Genomic DNA, 25,080 nt, shown 5'->3' with positions numbered 1-25,080 from the left:
GGATCCTCGGAAAGTCCCAAGACAAACCGCTGCATTGGTGTCTTCGGCTTGAGTACCAATACTTCCCAGGAGAAGGTGCGCGACCTTTTCAGCAAATACGGCCCCATTCAAATGATTATAGATGCCCAGGTAAGTTCGGTTAAATGTGCACACCCCCTAAGTTGCCAGACTCCACCACTAATTTTTTTTTTTTTTTTTGCTCAGAGTGTTCTTTACTGATATCAGGGATGAATCACTGTCACATTTTGATCATATTGTATTAGGCGAATCGTACCTTAATATATACTCCGTGGCGGTGAGGATCCGCAATTGCTGTAGCTGAAGTAAAACCCGAAAGCTGCCAACATTGGCTGGTAACTGGCAATAGAGTTTGGATGCCAATAGCCTTTCCTTAGCATTTAGTTGTCTCAGGAGTTGGTCCAGTTCGTACCTGGCCACAGGTCCCTGCTGCGTAATTCCGCATTGTGTTTCTATGGCCTTGCAAACCAGCGGAAAGCAGTTGCTAATAGTAGAGAAATTTCTGTTTAGCATAATTAACATTTAAAGAAACTCCCGCCACCCTGGAAAGACCCTCAGAAAAATGAATATAATGGCGGAACAGCTTTAAGGGTTTGCTGTCCTGTCCGGTTGGATGTCTGGCTAGATCAAAATAGGTAACAATTGTGAGTGCTTGCTAAACAAACATAGCAAACCACTAAAGGCTTCTTTCCACATCTTCACACATTTCCATGTTTGTCCCCATTGTTTTTCTTATTTATCTAATCCCTCGCTTTCACAGACCCATCGCTCGCGTGGTTTCTGCTTTATTTTCAAAATGTCGCCGACGCCCGTGTCGCTAAGAATTCCTGCTGCGGCATTGAGATTGACAACCGTCGCATACGCGTTGACTTTTCAATAACCCAACGTGCCCACACTCCTACTCCTGGAATCTACATGGGACGTTCGTCTCGGTACGTACTATTTGCACTAGTCTAAGGGTTCCACATTAAACACATTTCCTGCAGCAACCAGTATGGGCGCTCCGGTTCACCGTGTGGTTCTCGATATCGCGACTACGGTTCTTCAACAACTAAGGACTCTCGCCGTCGCTATCGTGAATACCGCAATGAACACAGCGACCGCGAATACCGCAACAAACGTGCAAACCGAAATTATCCGAAGGAGTCTAGTCGCAGTCGTTATGTACGCAGTCGCAGCGTTTCACGTTCTCGGTCGCGTTCGCCGGTGCGCAAGTGTAAGTGCATAATCAGCTGAAGGGGATCTCAGAGATGGACAAATAAACATTTTTTTTGTTCATTCCAGACCGCACCTCATCGCGTTATGAGTAATTCCTGTACAAAACGCGCCAATTGCGCCCATCTCTTTTTATACCCGATACTCAAAATGAGTATTGGGGTATATTAGATTTGTGGTAAAAGTGGATGTGTGTAACGTCCAGAAGGAATCGTTTCCGACCCCATAAAGTATATATATTCTTGATCAGCATCAATAGCCGAGTCGATTGAGCCCTGTCTGTCTGTCCGTCTGTCCGTCCGTCCGTCCGTCCGTCCGTCCCCTTCAGCGCCTAGTGCTCAAAGACTATAAGAGCTAGAGCAACGATGTTTTGGATCCAGACTTCTGTGATATGTCACTGCTACAAAAATATTTCAAAACTTCGCCCCGCCCACTTCCGCCCCCACAAAGGACGAAAATCTGTGGCATCCACAATATTGCACGTTCGAGAAAACTAAAAACGCAGGATCATAGATAATGACCATATCTATCAGATTGCTGAATCTGGATCAGATCGGATCATTTTTGTAGCAAAAGGCAAGAAATCAATTTTCAGTGGCTACGCAGCGCCCGACGTCACGCTCAGACTGATTTTCTGTCTCTCTCGCACGCACTCTTTGTCGTGTCGTTTAATATTAGCGGCGTCTGCCGCAGGAGAGCCATACTCTGCGGTGTCCGCAGCAACTCACAACGTTCCACCTCGTTCTTTTTGTTTTCACGCTAATTTTCAATCATTTTACGTTTGGTGGCAATCATATAAATAACTAATTTAATATACAGATAGCTTACATGTCTTATTGTTTTGTATGCACTCACTCGTTTTGTCCGCCGAAGGCCTTCGTCGTTGCGATGAGGTTCGATGTGTTTTCCGTTTGGGCACTAAGTCAAAAAAATTGATTATTTACACGAGACACCACTGATCGTACTAAATCTGAATCAACATGCGCGATTAAACCATTAGTTGCATTTGTTTAGATTTTTCTCTTTGCGTGCTGCTTTCCCTGATTTTCTTGTTCTTTTTCTTTATTTCTCTTCGTTACGTTACTTTTGGTTAGCTTAGCCAAGACACACAAAATAGATGAACCAAAAATGCAAGTAGGCTTCCGTTGTCGAGTTGACTACGGACTACTCTTTCCTCGAGGCGTAGTCACTCAACCCGTGCAGTAGCTACTCTCAGCCGATTTGTCTAAGGAATTAAAACATTTACTTCGGGGCCATCCGACTGCTGTCGGCGGATGGTCCCCTTCTGAAGTTTTCGGACTTTTTTAAGCAAACGGAACATTGTGGTTTATAGACTTTTTGGCTGCGTAGCCATAGCAAAATATGCTTCGAGGCTGTAAGCACAAGTACCACCAGTGACCTTCCTGATCGCAGTCCCAACAGGTAAACTTCTTAGACGAAAAGTTAAGGGCCTGTATCTCGTCCTCCTTTTCGTCCTTTCCTGTATCAGAGGCCGCTTCCTCTAAGCCTGCTATTGTTGGCTTGTAAGTTTTCTGAACTGTGCTTCCTCGGAAGCCCTGTCCTTTCCAAATATTCTCTCGCATGTGCACTAACTGCCTTAGATGCGCTACTGACGATACAGTTACATACAATAGAGCCTGACGCAACTCAGGTACTAAATTTATTTTTAGTTGCTGTATTAACCTGTACTCATCTAGAGGAATAATCATTCGAGACACAAGAGTGACTATGTCGTCGTAAAATACATCGAACAGTTCGCCCTCTTTTTGCTTCCTCGCTCGCACTTCTTCCATAATGATATCATCATCCTTGTGATCGTGATATTGACTCTTTAGAGCTTCGCAAAACTCTTCCCATTCTACACTACCAATCTCTTTCCGATAGCGCCAATACCACTCTCTGGCTTTACCACATAAGACGAGGTGCAAATTCTTGCATAAAGAACTGAAATTGTTCAAACTATCCTCCGTCAGTGCTCGGAGTCGATAAAGAAACTCTTGCACTCTTGGACCTTTGATTGAACCATCAAACTTTACGGTCCAACTTTGGACAATTTGTGCTACTTTCTCAGGACGCAGGACCCCTCCGGTATTCGTTTGGGATCGTGTCGTAGACTGTACTCGCCCTATTGGGGACTGCGCACTTCCAACTGAACTTTGATTTCTCAAATTTACAAATTGTTCGTTTCCCTCTAAATTGGTTTGTACCTGTAAGGTAGCAAACTTTCTGTCTATTAAATTTTCCATCATACTAAGGATCTGCTCATAATCCAAACGGTTCTGGATCGGAGATCTATTGGAACTGTTCGAAAAATTTACCAAACCGGATCTTGCTTGGGTCTGTTTTCTTGGAGGCCGCCTTTTTTGCGTGGTATTAATACTACTGGTCATAGCTGGGCTATGAGTAACAGTTGTATTTAAGGCTGGACCTTTGCGGCCGGTTGGTGGACCTGCCACTTCATTTCCCTGTCTCGATTTGCTACGCGTATGATGTGCTTTCGGAGTGGCCCCCTTGGTGACTGAACCTGTTGCTGGTTGTGGACGTTGACCTACCATTGCACCAGACATCGTAATTAAATCTTTCGGATGACATAATTGTTTGCATACAGGACACTCCTTTTTGGTTTCGATGTAGGTTCGACGACATTTTTCATGAAATTGATGCTTACAGTTGGTAATAGTGTAACGAACCTAAAAGGTTTCGATACAATCCGTCCCCCGACCTATAATGAGCGCATCGCACCGCACCCCACAACCAGCGCCCCCTCCGCAAGCAACTAACGATCAACACGCGCCAACTATAGAACGATGACCAAAGACATCAGGTCACACGAGCTTTCCCCCACTCCAAGCCAAGCCATCGGCCGAGTGCGGTTTTCCGGGTTCATCGACGGAGGAAAGTCGGCGCCGCCAAAATCTGCAACGATCACCAAGAACGGCAAAGTGCGCCCCGACGCGGAAGCGCATTTGAAAACCCGCCGACCCTGCAATACGGGCCTATAAAAAGACGGCGACGAGAACCAAAGAACAACTTAAGCAGAGACTCGACCCGGAGTACAGACGCGGTACCCGCAACTCACGAGAAGACATCGGCGACGAAGTAAAAATAAGTGCTTTTAAACTACTAATACGTACAATAAAGTGTCAAATTACCGAAGTAAAAACACCCGATTGCGTAAGTTCACTCCAATTAGCCGAGGCACCGACTCCACCCCACTCCACGTCCACATACACCATTCGATACACGACGCTAGCAACGCCCGCCCAAGCCCCGATCCATCTACTCTACGAAAGGCCACCCCCGACGTCTCCTTTGAAGTTCCATCCATTTCTACAAATTTCTTGTGGATTGACCCCTGGACGGGACTGAGCTTACCTCAGCCTGAAATAGGTCCATCACAATAGTTAGGTTTTCGATAGCGAGCATCTCAAACAAACAAATTCTGCATTGCTCGGGAGCCAAATCTCCTGCGTTTTCGCGCAAATCTTCTTTGCTGCTTGCGACAAAAATTTTTTTTATACCCGATACTAAAAATGAGTATTGGGGTATATTACATTTGTGGTAAAAGTGGATGTGTGTAACGTCCAGAAGGAATCGTTTCCGACCCCATAAAGTATATATATTTTGGATCAGCATCAGAGTCGATTGAGCCCTGTCTGTCTGTCCGTCTGTCCGTCCGTCCGTCCGTCCGTCCCCTTCAGCGCCTAGTGCTCAAAGACTATAAGATCTAGAGCAACGGTGTTTTGGATCCAGACTTCTGTGATATGTGCTGCTATAAAAATATTTCAAAACTTCGCCCCGCCCACTTCCGCCCCCACAAAGGACGAAAATCTGTGGCATCTACATTTTTAAAGATACGATAAAACCAAAAACGCAGAATCGTAGAGGATGACTATATGTTCTAGATCGTAAAATCTCAATCAGATCGTATAATTAGCCAGAATCAAGAAAACAATTTCATTCTTTCTCGCTCTGTCTCTCTCTAAGACACAGGTTTCATGGTCGGTTTTGCCAATTGCAAAATATGAGTTCAAGGATCTCAGAACCTATAAAAGCCAGAGCAACCAAATTTGGTATCCACACTCCTGTGATATCGGACCTTGACCGTTTCGTGTCCAAATTTCGCCACACCCCCTTCCGCCCCCCAAAGGACGAAAATCTGGGGCATCCACAAATCTCAGAGACTATTAAGGCTAGAGTAACCAAATTTGGTATCCGCACTTTTGTTAGATCTTACTATAAAACGTGTATCTCAGAATTTCGACCCACCCCCTTCCGCCCCCACAAAGGACGAAAATCTGTTGCATCCACAATATTGCAGATTCGAGAAAACTAAAAACGCAGAATCATAGATAACGACCATATCTATCAGATTGCTGAATCTAGATCAGATCGGATCATTTTTGTAGCCAAAAGCAAGAAGAGCCCGACGTCACGCTCAGACTGATTTTCTGTCTCTCTCGCTCGCACTCTTTGTCGGTTCGTTTAAGATTAGCGGCGTCTGCCGGAGGAGAGCCATACTGACTTAGTATCGGGTATTTTTTTTTTTTTTTTTTTTTTTTTTTTTGTGGACATTGACATGCAATGACTGCATCTTTCAAGAGGCGATGCAGTTACTGCACCGTCAAGTGGCCCGTGTGACACCAGCAGAAGGCTGTTACGCGCGGATCCCAGGCAAAACGCAGCCCTCCTCCCGCCCAACCGACCGAGGGGCGCTGCCGCATGACGCACGGTGCGTAGCCGAACCAAACGCGAACATGCAAGAAAGATAGCTATTAGACTAACATTCGAGGAAGGGCTGTCTATGTCACCCCTGATCAAGTTGTGCATAAATATCACACCAAGCATTTTTCTACGGTTAACTAAGGATGGGAGGTTTACTAATAGTAGTCTACTAGAGTAAGATGGGAGTCTTACACCCGCATCCCAGTTAAGGCCCCGCAGAGCAAAGAGTAAAAAGTTTTTCTGTACTGATTCTATACGGTCCTGGTGTACTTTGTACTGAGGGCACCATACACAGGAGCCGTATTCTAAGATCGGACGAACAAGCGAGGTATAGAGAGTCTTTGTTATATAGGGGTCGTCAAATTCCTTTGACCACCTCTTTATAAACCCAAGCACGCCCATGGCCTTATTTACCATGGTAGAAATGTGTTCGGAAAACTTTAACTTGGGGTCTAACATAACACCCAGATCATCCACCAGGGTAATTCTCTCAAGAGAACCACCAAATAGGGTGTAGGGAGCCAACAAAGGGCTAGAACGATGAAATGTCATAACTTTGCATTTCGAGGCATTAAGGTGTAACAAGTTTGCACAACACCATGACTGAAAGTTATTGAGATCGGATTGCAAGCGAGAATGAAATGAAATGTCCTTGTAATGGACACAGAGTTTAACATCATCCGCATACATAAGTACTCGAGAGTAAGTTAATACTGAAGGTAAGTCATTAATAAAGAGTGTGAAGAGTAAGGGGCCTAGATGGCTGCCTTGTGGTACTCCCGAAGAAACCTTTACTGGGAAAGAGAGGGAGTTTTTGAAGAGGACTCTTTGAGACCTAGAACAAAGATAGCTAGAAATCCATCTCAGGAGGTTGGGCGGAAACCCTAAAAGGTCAAGTTTATGCGCTAAAAGGGAATGGTTTACAGAGTCGAATGCTTTACTAAAGTCGGTGTAAATAACATCCGTCTGTAAGTTACCTTGAAAGCCTTTAATAATGAAAGAGGTAAACTCTAACAAGTTCGTGGTAGTTGATCGCCGCCTTATAAATCCATGCTGAGTTGGAGATATAAGTGACTTGCAGAGATGTTGCAAGTGCGGAGTTAAAACCTTCTCAAACATTTTAGGAATAGCGGATAACTTTGCTATACCTCTATAATTTTTTGCATCAGACTTGCTACCTTTTTTATGGAGAGGAATTATAAACGATTCCTTCCAGATCGGGGGGAAGCAAGAAGAATCAATGGATAGGGTGAATAGTTTAAGCAAAGGTCCAGTACCTAAGTACACAACCTAGAACCCCGTCTGGACCCGGTGAAAACACCGGCTTAACTAGTCGAAGATCATGAAGTAGGGAACATTCATTTAACAAGGTACTGAAAATGGCGTTCGACCTCGGTAAACCGTATGGGTACGGATGACCAGAGTAGCTTTCCTCAGAATAGGTGGTGTGGAGATAATGTTTTTTATCCCCAATCGGCCGACTAATTATTTCGAATTAAATAAAACTCGGCGCAGAAATAAAATTACGATATGTTCTTTAATGCGTGACATCCAAATTGCAAGTGTGGCTTGCCTGCCCTTTACATTGCCGCTCCGATCGCTAAGCGCAGCTTCGCTCGGCAGACGCAAAGCGGAGATAGCGAAGAGCGAGCTGGCAGAGAGCGTTTAGCAGGGCAAGCAAGCGCAAAGCTTTAACAAACAAATGAGTGACATAGACATAAGTAACAAACAAAATAAGCGGCTGAGGGCCAAGAATTAGGTGCTATTTGGAAAGCAGCTAATCGGCTGGGTTCTGCTCCGAACATTCACCCCCCGTTGGAAGGCAAAGGCTTTCAACAGATCCATCCTGAAGGGGCAGAACCGCTATTTTTCCAACGGCCCTCTTGAAGATCCTTGCTTGGGCGCAGCTGGCGGCTACGCTGGGATGATCGTCGAACGCAGCAATCGGCGCTTCTTTACGAAGGCGGCTTGTCGTGATTACGTCTTGATCATCGGGAACCTCTGTAATTGCATAAAATGGCAGGAAATTTGGCAATGTAGAAACTGTTGAAAGTTGAATTTCATTTGGCGTGGATATGTAGGTTTTTAATATATGGAAAAGTTCGCGCTGCAGTTCCTGATTCTCCGATCGCAGTTTTTCCACTTGCACTTGCGCCACAAACTTTATGTGGAGATAATGTTTTTTATCCCAATCGGCCGACTAATTATTTCGAATTAAATAAAACTCGGCGCAGAAATAAAATTACGATATGTTCTTTAATGCGTGACATCCAAATTGCAAGTGTGGCTTGCCTGCCCTTTACATTGCCGCTCCGATCGCTAAGCGCAGCTTCGCTCGGCAGACGCAAAGCGGAGATAGCGAAGAGCGAGCTGGCAGAGAGCGTTTAGCAGGGCAAGCAAGCGCAAAGCTTTAACAAACAAATGAGTGACATAGACATAAGTAACAAACAAAATAAGCGGCTGAGGGCCAAGAATTAGGTGCTATTTGGAAAGCAGCTAATCGGCTGGGTTCTGCTCCGAACATTCACCCCCCGTTGGAAGGCAAAGGCTTTCAACAGATCCATCCTGAAGGGGCAGAACCGCTATTTTTCCAACGGCCCTCTTGAAGATCCTTGCTTGGGCGCAGCTGGCGGCTACGCTGGGATGATCGTCGAACGCAGCAATCGGCGCTTCTTTACGAAGGCGGCTTGTCGTGATTACGTCTTGATCATCGGGAACCTCTGTAATTGCATAAAATGGCAGGAAATTTGGCAATGTAGAAACTGTTGAAAGTTGAATTTCATTTGGCGTGGATATGTAGGTTTTTAATATATGGAAAAGTTCGCGCTGCAGTTCCTGATTCTCCGATCGCAGTTTTTCCACTTGCACTTGCGCCACAAACTTTATGTGGAGATAATGTTTTTTATCCCCAATCGGCCGACTAATTATTTCGAATTAAATAAAACTCGGCGCAGAAATAAAATTACGATATGTTCTTTAATGCGTGACATCCAAATTGCAAGTGTGGCTTGCCTGCCCTTTACATTGCCGCTCCGATCGCTAAGCGCAGCTTCGCTCGGCAGACGCAAAGCGGAGATAGCGAAGAGCGAGCTGGCAGAGAGCGTTTAGCAGGGCAAGCAAGCGCAATGCTTTAACAAACAAATGAGTGACATAGACATAAGTAACAAACAAAATAAGCGGCTGAGGGCCAAGAATTAGGTGCTATTTGGAAAGCAGCTAATCGGCTGGGTTCTGCTCCGAACATTCACCCCCCGTTGGAAGGCAAAGGCTTTCAACAGATCCATCCTGAAGGGGCAGAACCGCTATTTTTCCAACGGCCCTCTTGAAGATCCTTGCTTGGGCGCAGCTGGCGGCTACGCTGGAATGATCGTCGAACGCAGCAATCGGCGCTTCTTTACGAAGGCGGCTTGTCGTGATTACGTCTTGATCATCGGGAACCTCTGTAATTGCATAAAATGGCAGGAAATTTGGCAATGTAGAAACTGTTGAAAGTTGAATTTCATTTAGCGTGGATATGTAGGTTTTTAATATATGGAAAAGTTCGCGCTGCAGTTCCTGATTCTCCGATCGCAGTTTTTCCACTTGCACCTGGCACTCGAGCAGCTGCTTCCTGCATTGCTGCTCTAAGTTTTGGTACTCCAGCGTTGTGGGTCGAAAATCGTCAATAGAGATGCACGAGGAATTTTCAAAAGCGGCTAGAGCTGCACGCTTATTCTCCGAGCTATCAATGCTTCCTGATACTATCCAACCAAGTTTAGTCTGCTGCAATGTTGGCAATTGGGCTGATAGTCGAATCTGTCCGACGCACATTAAATCGAAGAACAAACCAGAACCTATCAACAGATCGATACGTTGGGGCTTGGAGAAATTAGGATCAGCTAGTTTTAGATTATTCGGCATTAGCCAATCCTTTGCGTCTACGCCGAAGTTAGGCTGCATTTCCGTAATTGAGTTGGTGACAATTGCAGCGAAGGAAGCTCGATAGCTTGCGTCCTGGGATTGTACAACTATATGTACAGACTTGCTCGAAGGTAGAATGGAATCTCCGATTCCAGAGATGTGAACATAAGACGAGCGATGATCCAACTGCAACTGATCAGCAAGTCTAGATGTTACAAAGTTTGCCTGTGATGCAGAATCCAAAGTGGCACGACATGGGATAAGTGCTCCATAACGATCTGTTACATGGACGAGGGCAGTAGGTAGCAACACGTTCTGGCTAGGCTGAGATTTCTGGATCGGGGGGGGAGGGCTAGAACACCCGCTTGCTAGAAGCACAGTCGCGGCCTCTTGCTGGATCGGTTCCTCGGCCGGTGAAGAGGAAGATGAAGCACCAGTTCCCGATGGAATGTGGAGTAGCGTGTGATGTTTGGCCTGGCAATGCCTGCAAAGTCCTGACCTGCACCTCTGCAATTCATGGCCTTTGTTGAGGCAGTTCAAACACAAGCGGCTCTTCTTTGCTTCTTTGTATCGTTCAAACGCAGAGAGATTCAGGAATGCCTGACATCTAGATATGTAATGCTCGGAGGAATTGCAATGGTTACATATGGGGTTAGGATGGTCGTTACTGGAGGTGATAAGGATGACAGGTTTGTCTTCTCCCACCTGTTGACTAGGACTTGTTGCCATGGCTGATCCCAAATTCTCCAGCATCCGACATCTCGCTTCCAAAAATGAGGCCATGCTTGACCACCGAGGCAATCCTGACGTCGGCAAGTTCTCTTCCCATTTCTCCTTTGTTTTGTGGTCCAGTTTCGTGCCTATGATGAAGATCAGCAACCCATCCGAAATCTCCTGCGGGGTCGCCAAGGTCTGAAGTGCACGCAAGTGCGAATTGATTTTGTCGCTGAGCGCGCGCAAGCCGATAGCTGAGCCCTTCTCCACCCCTTGCAACCCGAAAATAGCCTTGACGTGTGCCTAAAAATGTAACAGTTTATTATCGAACCGCAACATTAGCAAATTCAACGCCTTGTCGTAATTCTCCTCAGAAAGTTCCAAGGAACGAATCGTATCCAGCGCAGCACCATCTAGACATCCACGAAGATATTGGAATTTTTCGATGATTGGTATACGATGGTCTTTGTGCACCATTGTCGCGAACATCGAGTGGAATTCTGGCCAATCCATATAGTTCCCCCCGAATCGCGGAAGCTGCAACTCGGGCATTCGAGCACGGCCTATACTATTATAGGCAAACAACGACGAATTCCCCTCGAGAGTATGCCGAGCCGTTGAATTGGCAACATTTACCGTGCGAGCAGCCATCAACTCCCGCGACAGCCTGGACCTAACCTTCACATAAACATTCGAAAAGTCCAGTCGGGCATCATGGGCTAACTGCAGGAAATCCAGCCTTTCAAGGCTCGTTTGAGCGGCATCGAAATCCGCATTCATTCGCTCGATTTGCTCTAAGCGAGCTTGAAGTTCTGCCTCATCTAGCTCGGCAAGCTCTTCCTTGGTGAGAAAGCGATCCATGGCCTTTAGTTGGCGCGCGATGGACTCGGCCTTGTGCTTGTAGAAATCTACATCACTCGGCATTGCTGCGTTCGCGACATTGGTAGGCTCAGGTGCTGCCATGTTGAGGTTTTAAAAGAGTCACTCAGCACGACCGAAAAATACACCATGTATACGTATAAACGTGGGAACCGAAAGCAAAGGGATTACAGCTAATGCCTTTAGCTGTGCGGCTGTGCGAGCTGTCCGATTCCGCTTTGTACTCCGCTTGTGTGTATTAGTGAGTTCGCTGCACTGCCTACCGCACTGCACTGACCGAATTGTCGCGACAGAGAAATTAATAGCCAGCAATGCGTGTATGTAGGTGTATGTAAGTGTGTTTTAGCACCGAATTGTGCTTAACCGCCGAAAATTTGCTAGGGCTAACAAATGTCGATCGCGAATGATTATTAATTGACACTGCAACTCAGAGATCACGTCGGGGTCACCAAACTTTATGTGGAGATAATGTTTTTTATCCCCAATCGGCCGACTAATTATTTCGAATTAAATAAAACTCGGCGCAGAAATAAAATTACGATATGTTCTTTAATGCGTGACATCCAAATTGCAAGTGTGGCTTGCCTGCCCTTTACATTGCCGCTCCGATCGCTAAGCGCAGCTTCGGTCGGCCGACGTCGGTAGGCAGACGCAAAGCGGAGATAGCGAAGAGCGAGCTGGCAGAGAGCGTTTAGCAGGGCAAGCAAGCGCAAAGCTTTAACAAACAAATGAGTGACATAGACATAAGTAACAAACAAAATAAGCGGCTGAGGGCCAAGAATTAGGTGCTATTTGGAAAGCACCTAATCGGCTGGGTTCTGCTCCGAACAGGTGGTTTGGAAGAATTGGGCAAAAAGATCGGCAATTGCCTGATCATTATTTGCCGACGTATTACAAAATGATAGCGAGGATGGGTGTGCGGACGTTCTACGCTTACTGTTTACGAAGCTGTAAAACTGTTTAGGGTCCTGAGAAAAACGTATCCTGCATCGAGATAGGTAGTTCTTATAGCATTGAGCATTAAGAACTGAAAAGTTTGACCGAGCTAATACATAGCGAGAGTGAGAAGTAGGAGAACCCACTTCTTGAAATTTTTTATAAAGTCTTGATTTTAAGTTTTTTAGACTGGATAACTCTTTGGTAAACCAAGGGGGTTTTCCAGATGTAGTCGGACAAGAAAGCGGGACACAAGAATCGAAAAATGTGCCAAGAGCATTGTAAAAAATGTTTGTGCCTTTTATGATATCAGTGCACAAGTACAAAGCGGACCAATAAAAATCCCTAATGAGGTTATTAAGCTTCGTAAACTCGGCTTTACGAAAGCAGCGGACACGTTCGGGCAGCCTACTCGACCGATCCAATACAGTTGGTCCTATATCTAGCGACGCCTCGAAAGTAGGGTGGTAGGCGTCTTCAGGTATAGTGAGCGGAAGGGCTCGGGTTAACAACACTATGGTCGGATCCGATACAAAGCACAGATCAAGCAATCGACCCAAGGAATTTTTCACATGGTTGACTTGAGACAGGGATAGGTCAAGCAAGCCGTCAACAAAGTCATGTCCTGACATGGGCACTAGGATACTAGACTCGTTTACCGAAGACCAAACAGTTCCTGGCAAGTTGAAGTCACCAAGAACTATCAAAAGATCTTTATCAGATAGCGAGGAAGAAACAGCGGTTAAAGCGGACAAGTGCTGCTCATAAATTGAAATATCCGAAGAAGGTGGGATATACGAGCAAGTAATGAATATAGCGAAAGCGGGAAGAATCAGTTTTACACACAGGAATTCCAGTTCCTGTTGAACTTGGACTGTGAAGTGTTCCGACGTGAAGTAAGAGTCCACTGCAATTAGAGCCCCCCCTGCCCGTCGAGACGAACGGTCCTTTCTAAAAGTTGTGTACCGACCTGCCAAAACCTCGGAACTAAGAATGTCCGGCTTTAACCAGGTTTCAGTAAACACAATAACGTGGGAAGCAAATGCAACACTATCCCGGAAAAGAATGCTGAGCTTACTACGCAAGCCTCTTACATTCTGATAGGTTACTAAAAGAGAAGTTAGTTTTTTGGAAAGGTGGAAGCAAGACGGGAAGTTTAGGGTCCTGAGAAAAACGTATCCTGCATCGAGATAGGTAGTTCTTATAGCATTGAGCATTAAGAACTGAAAAGTTTGACCGAGCTAATACATAGCGAGAGTGAGAAGTAGGAGAACCCACTTCTTGAAATTTTTTATAAAGTCTTGATTTTAAGTTTTTTAGACTGGATAACTCTTTGGTAAACCAAGGGGGTTTTCCAGATGTAGTCGGACAAGAAAGCGGGACACAAGAATCGAAAAATGTGCCAAGAGCATTGTAAAAAATGTTTGTGCCTTTTATGATATCAGTGCACAAGTACAAAGCGGACCAATCAAAATCCCTAATGAGGTTATTAAGCTTCGTAAACTCGGCTTTACGAAAGCAGCGGACACGTTCGGGCAGCCTACTCGACCGATCCAATACAGTTGGTCCTATATCTAGCGACACCTCGAAAGTAGGGTGGTAGGCGTCTTCAGGTATAGTGAGCGGAAGGGCTCGGGTTAACAACACTATGGTCGGATCCGATACAAAGCACAGATCAAGCAATCGACCCAAGGAATTTTTCACATGGTTGACTTGAGACAGGGATAGGTCAAGCAAGCCGTCAACAAAGTCATGTCGTGACATGGGCACTAGGATACTAGACTCGTTTACCGAAGACCAAACAGTTCCTGGCAAGTTGAAGTCACCAAGAACTATCAAAAGATCTTTATCAGATAGCGAGGAAGAAACAGCGGTTAAAGCGGACAAGTGCTGCTCATAAATTGAAATATCCGAAGAAGATGGGATATACGAGCAAGTAATGAATATAGCGAAAGCGGGAAGAATCAGTTTTACACACAGGAATTCCAGTTCCTGTTGAACTTGGACTGTGAAGTGTTCCGACGTGAAGTAAGAGTCCACTGCAATTAGAGCCCCCCTGCCCGTCGAGACGAACGGTCCTTTCTAAAAGTTGTGTACCGACCTGCCAAAACCTCGGAACTAAGAATGTCCGGCTTTAACCAGGTTTCAGTAAACACAATAACGTGGGAAGCAAATGCAACACTATCCCGGAAAAGAATGCTGAGCTTACTACGCAAGCCTCTTACATTCTGATAGGTTACTAAAAGAGAAGTTAGTTTTTTGGAAAGGTGGAAGCAAGACGGGAAGTTGAGGAAGAGGAAGTTGAGGTTGAGGTTGAGGGTGGCACACTGGAAAGGTTTGGAAGGGATATGGGGGGCCTATTCTTCTTCTTAGCCTTAAACTCCTTCACCACCAAATGCTCCGGCCAAAATTTGGCGGAGCAAATGGTGTCAAATTGAGTTGGGGAGATGCTTATCTTAAACGAGGCTATCTCCCTGGCATAAGAGAAGTTAAATTTCTCCCCCTTTAAACCCACGGCTTTTATTTTTCTTTGAATAAAAGCGATTACATCATTAGATGTGAGGTCAGGGGCCAGCCGTGAAACAAAAACTTGTCGTTTTGGTGGGACTCCCACCAGTGGTTTAGTCACCACAGGCCTAGTACCTGTGGTGGCAATATCCGCAGGTCCGGAACGTCTATTTACTGGTGGGATCGGGAGAGACGGGACAACTAGCGAACTTGCGGACACCACGGACACGAACGCTGCACGTCCGTCACGGCTGGCCCCTGACCTCACATCTAATGATGTAATTGCTTTTATTCAAAGCAAAATAAAAGCCGTGGGACTAAAGGTGGAGAAATTTAACTTCTCTTATGCCATGGAGATAGCCTCGTTTAAGATAAGTATCTCCCCAACTCAATTTGACACCATTTGCTCCGCCAAATTTTGGCCGGAGCATTTGGTGGTGAAGGAGTTTAAGGCTAAGAAGAAGAATAGGCCCCCCATATCCCTTCCAAATCTTTCCAGTGTGCCACCCTCAACCTCAACTTCCTCTTCCTCAACTTCCCGTCTTGCTTCCACCTTTCCAAAAAACTAACTTCTCTTTTAGTAACCTATCAGAATGTAAGAGGCTTGCGTAGTAAGCTCAGCATTCTTTTCCGGGATAGTGTTGCATTTGCTTCCCACGTTATTGTGTTTACTGAAACCTGGTTAAAGCCGGACATTCTTAGTTCCGAGGTTTTGGCAGGTCGGTACACAACTTTTAGAAAGGACCGTTCGTCTCGACGGGCAGGGGGGGTTCTAATTGCAGTGGACTCTTACTTCACGTCGGAACACTTCACAGTCCAAGTTCAACAGGAACTGGAATTCCTGTGTGTAAAACTGATTCTTCCCGCTTTCGCTATATTCATTACTTGCTCGTATATCCCACCTTCTTCGGATATTTCAATTTATGAGCAGCACTTGTCCGCTTTAACCGCTGTTTCTTTCTCGCTATCTGATAAAGATCGTATGATAGTTCTTGGTGACTTCAACTTGCCAGGAACTGTTTGGTCTTCGGTAAACGAGTCTAGTATCCTAGTGCCCATGTCACGACATGACTTTGTTGACGGCTTGCTTGACCTATCCCTGTCTCAAGTCAACCATGTGAAAAATTCCTTGGGTCGATTGCTTGATCTGTGCTTTGTATCGGATCCGACCATAGTGTTGTTAACCCGAGCCCTTCCGCTCACTATACCTGAAGACGCCTACCACCCTACTTTCGAGGTGTCGCTAGATATAGGACCAACTGTATTGGATCGGTCGAGTAGGCTGCCCGAACGTGTCCGCTGCTTTCGTAAAGCCGAGTTTGCGAAGCTTAATAACCTCATTAGGGATTTTGATTGGTCCGCTTTGTACTTGTGCACTGATATCATAAAAGGCACAAACATTTTTTACAATGCTCTTGGCACATTTTTCGATTCTTGTGTCCCGCTTTCTTGTCCGACTAGATCTGGAAAACCCCCTTGGTTTACCAAAGAGTTATCCAGTCTAAAAAACTTAAAATCAAGACTTTATAAAAAATTTCAAGAAGTGGGTTCTCCTACTTCTCACTCTCACTATGTATTAGCTCGGTCAAACTTTTCAGTTCTTAATGCTCAATGCTATAAGAACTACCTATCTCGATGCAGGATACGTTTTTCTCAGGACCCTAAACAGTTTTACAGCTTCGTAAACAGTAAGCGTAGAACGTCCGCACACCCATCCTCGCTATCATTTTGTAATACGTCGGCAAATAATGATCAGGCAATTGCCGATCTTTTTGCCCAATTCTTCCAAACCACCTACTCTGAGGAAAGCTACTCTGGTCATCCGTACCCATACGGTTTACCGAGGTCGAACGGCATTTTCAGTCCCTTGTTAAATGAATGTTCCCTACTTCATGATCCTCGACTAGTTAAGCCGGTGTTTTCACCGGGTCCAGACGGGGTTCCAGGTTGTGTACTCAGGTACTGCGCCGAGGCTCTGTGTGGACCTTTGCTTAAACTATTCACCCTATCCATTGATTCTTCTTGCTTCCCCCCGATCTGGAAGGAATCGTTTATAATTCCTCTCCATAAAAAAGGTAGCAAGTCTGATGCAAAAAATTATAGAGGTATAGCAAAGTTATCCGCTATTCCTAAAATATTTGAGAAGGTTTTAACTCCGCACTTGCAACATCTCTGCAAGTCACTTATATCTCCAACTCAGCATGGATTTATAAGGCGGCGATCAACCACCACGAACTTGTTAGAGTTTACCTCTTTCATTATTAAAGGCTTTCAAGGTAACTTACAGACGGATGTTATTTACACCGACTTTAGTAAAGCATTCGACTCTGTAAACCATTCCCTTTTAGCGCATAAACTTGACCTTTTAGGGTTTCCGCCCAACCTCCTGAGATGGATTTCTAGCTATCTTTGTTCTAGGTCTCAAAGAGTCCTCTTCAAAAACTCCCTCTCTTTCCCAGTAAAGGTTTCTTCGGGAGTACCACAAGGCAGCCATCTAGGCCCCTTACTCTTCACACTCTTTATTAATGACTTACCTTCAGTATTAACATACTCTCGAGTACTTATGTATGCGGATGATGTTAAACTCTGTGTCCAGTACAAGGACATTTCATTTCATTCTCGCTTGCAATCCGATCTCAATAACTTTCAGTCATGGTGTTGTGCAAACTTGTTACACCTTAATGCCTCGAAATGCAAAGTTATGACATTTCATCGTTCTAGCCCTTTGTTGGCTCCCTACACCCTATTTGGTGGTTCTCTTGAGAGAATTACCCTGGTGGATGATCTGGGTGTTATGTTAGACCCCAAGTTAAAGTTTTCCGAACACATTTCTACCATGGTAAATAAGGCCATGGGCGTGCTTGGGTTTATAAAGAGGTGGTCAAAGGAATTTGACGACCCCTATATAACAAAGACTCTCTATACCTCGCTTGTTCGTCCGATCTTAGAATACGGCTCCTGTGTATGGTGCCCTCAGTACAAAGTACACCAGGACCGTATAGAATCAGTACAGAAAAACTTTTTACTCTTTGCTCTGCGGGGCCTTAACTGGGATGCGGGTGTAAGACTCCCATCTTACTCTAGTAGACTACTATTAGTAAACCTCCCATCCTTAGTTAACCGTAGAAAAATGCTTGGTGTGATATTTATGCACAACTTGATCAGGGGTGACATAGACAGCCCTGATCTGTTGAGCCGCATAAACTTCACGATTCCTATTAGACTGACTAGAAATTTTATACCGTTGTTCCTTCCACTTTGTAGATCGAATTATTCCTTGCATGAACCGTTTAGGGTCTTATGCTCGGATTATAATTCCCTCTACCATATTATATCCACCACTAATTCTCTTCCTCTTATTAAATTATTAATCCTTACACACCTTTCTATTAATTAGTAACTGTAGTGGTATTTGTACTTTGATTGCATGCTTAGTTTCTTAGTAAGTTTAGTACTAATTTTCCTCGAATGTTAGTCTAATAGCTATCTTTCTTGCATGTTCGCGTTTGGTTCGGCTACGCACCGCGCGTCATGCGGCAGCGCCCCTCGGTCGGTTGGGCGGGAGGAGGGCTGCGTTTTGCCTGGGATCCGCGCGTAACAGCCTTCTGCTGGTGTCACACGGGCCACTTGACGGTGCAGTAACTGCATCGCCTCTTGAAAGATGCAGTCATTGCATGTCAACGTCCACACAAAAGAAAAAAAAAAGAGAGCAGAGTGGAGAGCGGTTATAGCGAGAGCTACTAAGCAGAGAGCGCTATTGCTCAGAAAGTTTAAAGAGCGAGAGAGAAAGAACAGTTATTGAAGTTGAGGTGATAGCGAGAGAGTGATAACTGTAGAGTTGCGGTGTCCGCAGCAACTCACAACGTTCCCCCTCGTTTTTTTTTTATACCCGATACTCAAAATGAGTATTGGGGTATATTAGATTTGTGGTAAAAGTGGATGTGTGTAACGTCCAGAAGGAATCGTTTCCGACCCTATAAAGTATATATATTCTTGATCAGCATCAATAGCCGAGTCGATTGAGCCATGTCTGTCCGTCTGTCCGTCTGTCCGTCCGTCCGTCCGTCCGTCTGTCCGTCCCCTTCAGCGCCTAGTGCTCAAAGACTATAAGAGCTAGAGTAACGATGTTTTGGATCCAGACTTCTGTGATATGTCACTGCTACAAAAATATTTCAAAACTTCGCCCCGCCCACTTCCGCTCCCACAAAGGACGAAAATCTGTGGCATCCACATTTTTAAAGATACGATAAAACCAAAAACGCAGAATCGTAGAGGATGACTACATGTTTTAGAATGTAAGATCTCAACCAGATCGTATAATTATTATAGCCAGAATCAAGAAAGCAATTTCATTCTTTCTCGCTCTGTCTCTCTCTAACACACAGGTTTCATGGTCGGTTTTGCCAATTGCAAAATATGAGTTCAAGGATCTCAGAACCTATAAAAGCCAGAGCAACCAAATTTGGTATCCACACTCCTGTGATATCGGATCTTGACCGTTTCGTGTCCAAATTTCCGCCCCCCAAAGGACGAAAATCTGGGGCATCCACAAATCTCAGAGACTATTAAGGCTAGAGTAACCAAATTTGGTATCCGCACTTCTGTTAGATCTCACTATAAAACGTATATCTCAGAATTTCGCCCCCCCCTCCTTTCGCCCCCACAAAGGACGAAAATCTGTTTCATCCACAATATTGCAGATTCGAGAAAACTAAAAACGCAGAATCATAGATAACGACCAAATCTATCAGATTGCTGAATCTGGACCAGATCAGATAATTTTTATAGCCAAAAGGAACAAATCAATTTGCAGTGGCTACGCAGCGCCCAACGTCACGCTCAGACTGATTTTCTGTCTCTCTCGCTCGCACTCTTTGTCGTGTCGTTTAATATTAGCAGCGTCTGCCGGAGGAGAGCCATACTGACTTAGTATCGGGTATAACTGTAGAGTTGCGGTGTCCGCAGCAACTCACAACGTTCCCCCTCGTTTGTAATGTTTTTGAAAAAATTAATAAATAGCCTTTAAAAACGTGTTCTGTAAACCATCTTGCTATATTAATAATGAATCAATCTATGCAAAAAAAATTATTTCATATAAATCGGTAAGTTGGTTCAAAAGATATAGCGGTTTGACTTTTGAAAATTGTTGAAGCTATTCAGTTGAGCGGCACTGTATGTATTTACGTATACATTGTATGTAGTTACATATATGAACATTCTTAAGGTATATCCTCTATTTATAAAGTCGAGAACCGACGGCGTTTACATAATTTTTATAATTAATAATAAACCTGTTTAAAATAAGGAAATAAATGTGTAATTATATTATTGTAATATTTTATATTTTGTGGTATAAATCAAACAAATAACAGCTTTTATTTCATTTCCCGCTCCCTAGTGTAAGTTAACACCCTAAGAGTTCAATACTCTTATTTCCAATTAAAACAGAAAAAAGTATAAAAATTCTTGCCCAATAGTTTATTACCCAATTGTAATAACAATGCGCAAGAATTCTGTCACAATTTACACAAAAAGTAAAAACCATTTCCTGACTAAAACAAGAACCGAAACATTGTATTTCTGGAAGTGCTTATGCGCTCCACTTCAAGTCAGCACTTCACGAGAAACCATCGCCCCCACCCCGTCTTCGACGTCGCGACTGCGATAATGTCGACAATGCATTTCTGATGACTCCGCTGTTCTTCACCCCCAACATCGACCAGCAACATTGACTTCCTATTGCCGGTCAATAACTGCAACTCCGCTGTCGCCACTGACGCCGCCGCCTACAATAATTCTGAAGACCCCAACAATTCGGCCTCTGCCGAAGTTCCTCTGCCGCGTTCATCGATAGGTTTCTTTAAGAATTATAATTCTAGATTTAAGCAGTCACATTCTGATATTCAATAAAAGCACTTCGCTAAAGTGAACAGAATCAAAATAATCTTTTATTTTGTCTGTTCAAAGTGACCGCCACGATAATTAGATATTGATCTCTAACAACACTGCGCATGTGCCCTGCTGCATATGGATGTTCTCATATCGATGTTCTCATATCGATATTCTTCTTTCGGCGTCTGTCTCTTGCGGATGTTACGCGGAAGCACATATAATTCTGTATACTGATCTTCTGCTGTCTTACAAATAAAATAACTTTAACAGGTTATGGGCCCAGACACCAATTCACCCAGAAACAGTATAAAACAGAAACAATAAACATTGTTTAGGTGCTTAGTGAAAAGCAGTGCTAAAAAAATGGCATAGACTCATTAGTGTATGTGTGTACATAGAAAGGCAAAAGAACAAGTTGAACAAATTCGCATTGTGTTTTTTTGATTAGATTTTTGCAGCGAATCGGACCGTTGCCGTGGTTTAAAGTCCAAAATAAAGCAGTCCCAACGGATCAAGAAACACAAAAGCGAACGGAGACTCAAGTGTGTATACCAAAAAGTGCGTATGCCAAGCCGCACAAAACCGCGAGTGTGTATACCCAAAAGTGTGTATACCAAGGCATAGAAAATCGCGAGTGAGTGTGTGTAAATAGCAACTCGGAGGGATACTTAAAAGAAAACGAAAAAACAAAAGAAAGACACGGACAACAGTATTGTCGTCGTAGTTGCTTTGTGCATGAGACGATCGACAGTTACAAATTTTGCACTGTGGGACAATAAGTATACAAAATGAGTGGAAATATAAATTTCAATATTGAGAAACTGGACGAAAACAATTATAGCACATGGGAAGTTTTGATGAGAAGTGTTCTCATACAAAATGATTTGTGGCCAATCGTCAGTGGTAAAATTGAGCTTAGTGAAAGTGCAACAAATGAGCAACGTGCAGCTTTTGAACTAAAGGATCAAAAGGCGTTGGCGTCAATTTTACTTTGTGTTAAATCGACCCAACTAAACAATATTAAAAATTGTGTATCGTCGTCACAGGCATGGCAAAAGCTAAATAAAATTCACAGGCCAAGCGGACCAGCAAGGGTAGTGCTTTTAATTAAACAATTGTTGACGTTAAAAATGTCGGATGGTATAAGTGCACAGGAATATTTGCGGAAATTCCAGGTGGTACACGAGGCTTTAGCAGAGGTCAACATAAATGTTGATGAAAAGATCTTATCAGTTGTGTTGCTAAATGGTTTGCCTAAATCGTATGAAAGTTTTGTTGTTGCGATTGAGACGCGAGATGATTTGCCGAGCTTGAGCATGGTAAAAATAAAAATTTCTGAAGAAGCGAATAGGCAGGAAGATAGCATTAGCAAGGAAATTACAAGTAGCGCGGAACTACACGTCAGTTATGACAACAAAAATTTTAAGAACAACTTTAAGAAGGGCAAAAAGTGTTTTAAGTGCGGAAAGGAAGGGCATTTTAAATCGGAATGCCGTGCTAAAAGCAAGCAGGAAGGAGCAAACAACAAGGGCGCAAACAGTAAAAGCGGGGAAAGATTGGGTACAATGCTTTGCGTAACCGAATATGCCAAAGTGGAACCAGAAAAATATGTACCAATCCTAAATTTAGCTAAGCCAAATGACCAGATGTTAAATGCATGGTGCATAGACAGTGGCGCAACGGCGCATCTATGTTGTGACAAGGAACGCTTTGTGTCGTTCACGGAAGATAATCAAAAAGTATTTTTAGCCGGCAGTAAATCACTTATTGCTGAAGGGCATGGAACTGTTCAAGTAAAGTTCGGTGATAGATCCGTTACGCTGGAAAATGTTATCTTGGTACCAGATTTGCAGTACAATTTTATATCGGTCACAAAACTATTAAAACATGGAAAAAAAAATTGTGTTTGAGAAAAATCAAGCGATGATTTTTGAAAACGGAAAAATAGTTATAAAGGCACATCTGGAAAATGGATTGTTTATGGTTCAGGACAATAAGGAAAAGTGTATGAACATTGTAAATGTTGAAGCAGATGCATTCAAATGGCACAATAGGTTCGGCCATGTACAATTTGACGCATTAAAGGAAATGGTTAACAAGGAGATGGTAATAGGTCTCAAGGGCATATACAAGCCAAAACAAGTGTGTGCAACATGCGCAAAAAGTTAAATTTGCGTGCAACCATTTCAATCGAGCACAAACAGGTCAAAGGGCGTTCTAGACTTAATACATACTGATGTATGCGGTCCAATGCAAAAGCAGTCAATGGGAGGCAATCGATATATCGCCACATTTATTGATGATTGTTCAAGATATGTATCAGTAAGTTTTCTAAAAACCAAAGATCAGGTTTTCGAGGCTTTTTAAGAATTTAAAAGTCAAGTTGAGTGCCAAACTGGGAGAAAAGTCAAGGTTTTACGAAGCGACAATGGCCGAGAATACATATCAAACGTTTTTGATAATTACCTAAACCAAAATGGAATAAAGCGAAACTTAAAAGTGCCATATACACCTCAACAAAACGGAGTTGCAGAAAGGGCCAACAGAACATTGGTAGAAATGGCAAGAAGTATGCTGCTGCATGCTGGGTTAAGTGAATGCTATTGGGCAGAAGCGATTCGAACTGCCACGTATTTGCGAAATAGAGTGGCAAGCAGCTGCTTGAGCGGGGTGACACTTTTTGAAATATGGACAGGTAGAAAGCCAGTGGTATCGCATTTAAGAGTTTTTGGCTCAGTAGCGATAGCTCTAGATAAAACAAAGAAATCAAAGTTCGCACAGAAAGGCTTAGAGTATATAATGGTGGGCTACTCGGATACGGCCAAAGCATACCGTTTGGTCAGTAAAGAAACCAGGAAACTCGTAGAGAGTAGGGATGTCATTTTTGTAGAACCTGAAGGGGGCAAACTAGATGCATCATGTTCCAATGACATGGCATCAATTGAGGTTCAACAAAAGCAGGACTCTGAACCCGAAATGGATAGCGAGCAATTTAAAGATCCAGAAAATGAGCCAGAAAATCAGGAGGAGATTAGGTCTAGTAATGACATTCTTGTAATTCCAGAACCAATAAGAGGACCAGGACGCCCAACCATAGTACGGACGGGCAAACCAGGACGACCAAGGAAGCAGTATCATATGCCCAATGCGATACTGGCAGCAGACGTACAAGTTCCACAAAACTACGCACAAGCTGAACGGTCTACTGAAGGCGAGATATGGAAAGCATCAATGAAGGACGAGTACGAATCTCTCGTGAAGAACGGCACGTGGTCGCTTACTAAATTGCCTAGCGGGAAAAAGTCCATTGGATGCAGATGGGTTTACGCAGTTAAGTCCAATCCGGATGGAAGCGTGAACAGGCTCAAATCACGTCTGGTGGCGAAAGGTTGTAGCCAACGCTACGGGATCGACTACAAGGAAACATTTGCACCAGTTGTACGCCACGCAACTATCAGGTTGATAATTGCACTTGCAGTCGAACATGGTCTCCACCTACATCGAATGGATGTTGTCACGGCGTATCTCAACGGCGAATTGGAAGATGAGGTTTTTATGAGACAACCTGAGGGCTTCATCAGCGAAGTTCACCCAAATCACGTTTTGAGGCTTCACAAAAGTATATATGGCCTAAAACAATCAGGAAGAGTGTGGAACTCTACGTTGGATGCAACGCTGAGACGCATTGGTTTTATACCGACTGTCAACGAACCCTGTCTGTATTGTAAGCCAGGTAAAAATATGTGTCTAATAGCTGTCTACGTAGATGACATTATTTTGGCGTGTAAGGACCTAGATGATATATCTGATATCAAGATAAAGATCGCAGCAGAATTTGTTGTGGTTGACATCGGGCCTATGCAATACTTTTTAGGTATTGAGGTGAAACGTGAAGGCAGTACGGGTGCGATTTCAATCAGCCAACGGAAGTATATTAGAGAGTTGCTCGAACAGTACAATTTCAAAGGATGCCGACAGACGTCCACGCCTCTTGAAGCTGGTTACCAGGTGGCATGCAACAAAGATGTCTACTGCAGGGTCGACATCACATCGTTCCAAAAGCTAATTGGAGAGTTATCTTATCTTGCTGTTATGACTCGTCCGGACATTGCGCATTCGGTGAACAAATTAGCACAACGTAACAAGGATCCTCATTCCGAGCATGAAGCGGCAGCCAAGCACATCCTTCGATATTTGGCAAAAACTATCGACTGGGAGATATGCTACACAAAGCAAGGAAAGGCAATTGAGTGTTTTGTTGATGCAGATTGGGCAAGTGATATGACGAACCGA

General features: G+C 44.0%; 2 protein-coding genes across 4 annotated transcripts in view; one reads left to right on the top strand and one right to left on the bottom strand.

The window, feature by feature from the left end:
* The window catches only part of LOC117190511 (lamin-C-like), a 128,072-nt gene that overhangs the window by 88,693 nt on the left and 14,299 nt on the right, over positions 1-25,080 (bottom strand). For 2 of the 3 annotated variants that reach the window (XM_033395578.1, XM_033395579.1), the window contains exon 4: positions 2,089-2,151. In XM_033395578.1, the coding sequence (XP_033251469.1) occupies positions 2,089-2,151 (63 nt within the window). Of the gene's footprint in view, positions 1-2,088; positions 2,152-9,358; positions 9,399-25,080 lie in introns of those variants that run through there. The other variant, XR_004473712.1, reaches the window with a different exon arrangement.
* On the top strand, positions 561-1,385 carry LOC117190514 (transformer-2 sex-determining protein-like). The gene is made up of 4 exons (XM_033395582.1): positions 561-653; positions 779-950; positions 1,005-1,234; positions 1,303-1,385. Exons 2-4 carry the CDS (start codon positions 934-936, stop codon positions 1,326-1,328), a joined length of 273 nt encoding a protein of 90 aa, XP_033251473.1. The 5' UTR covers positions 561-653; positions 779-933; the 3' UTR covers positions 1,329-1,385.

This window comes from Drosophila miranda, assembly GCF_003369915.1.
Source record: "Drosophila miranda strain MSH22 chromosome Y unlocalized genomic scaffold, D.miranda_PacBio2.1 Contig_Y1_pilon, whole genome shotgun sequence".
Taxonomy (NCBI): Eukaryota; Metazoa; Arthropoda; class Insecta; order Diptera; family Drosophilidae; genus Drosophila; species Drosophila miranda.
Note: the sequence above shows the minus strand (reverse complement) of the source record. Positions and strands in the feature narration are given on the sequence as shown.

Bases quoted from the DNA above. Each gene is read 5' to 3' on its own strand.
- LOC117190514 (XM_033395582.1), top strand. The intron at 1,235-1,302 runs GTAAGTGCATAA...TGTTCATTCCAG, and splicing joins GCGTTCGCCGGTGCGCAAGT to ACCGCACCTCATCGCGTTAT.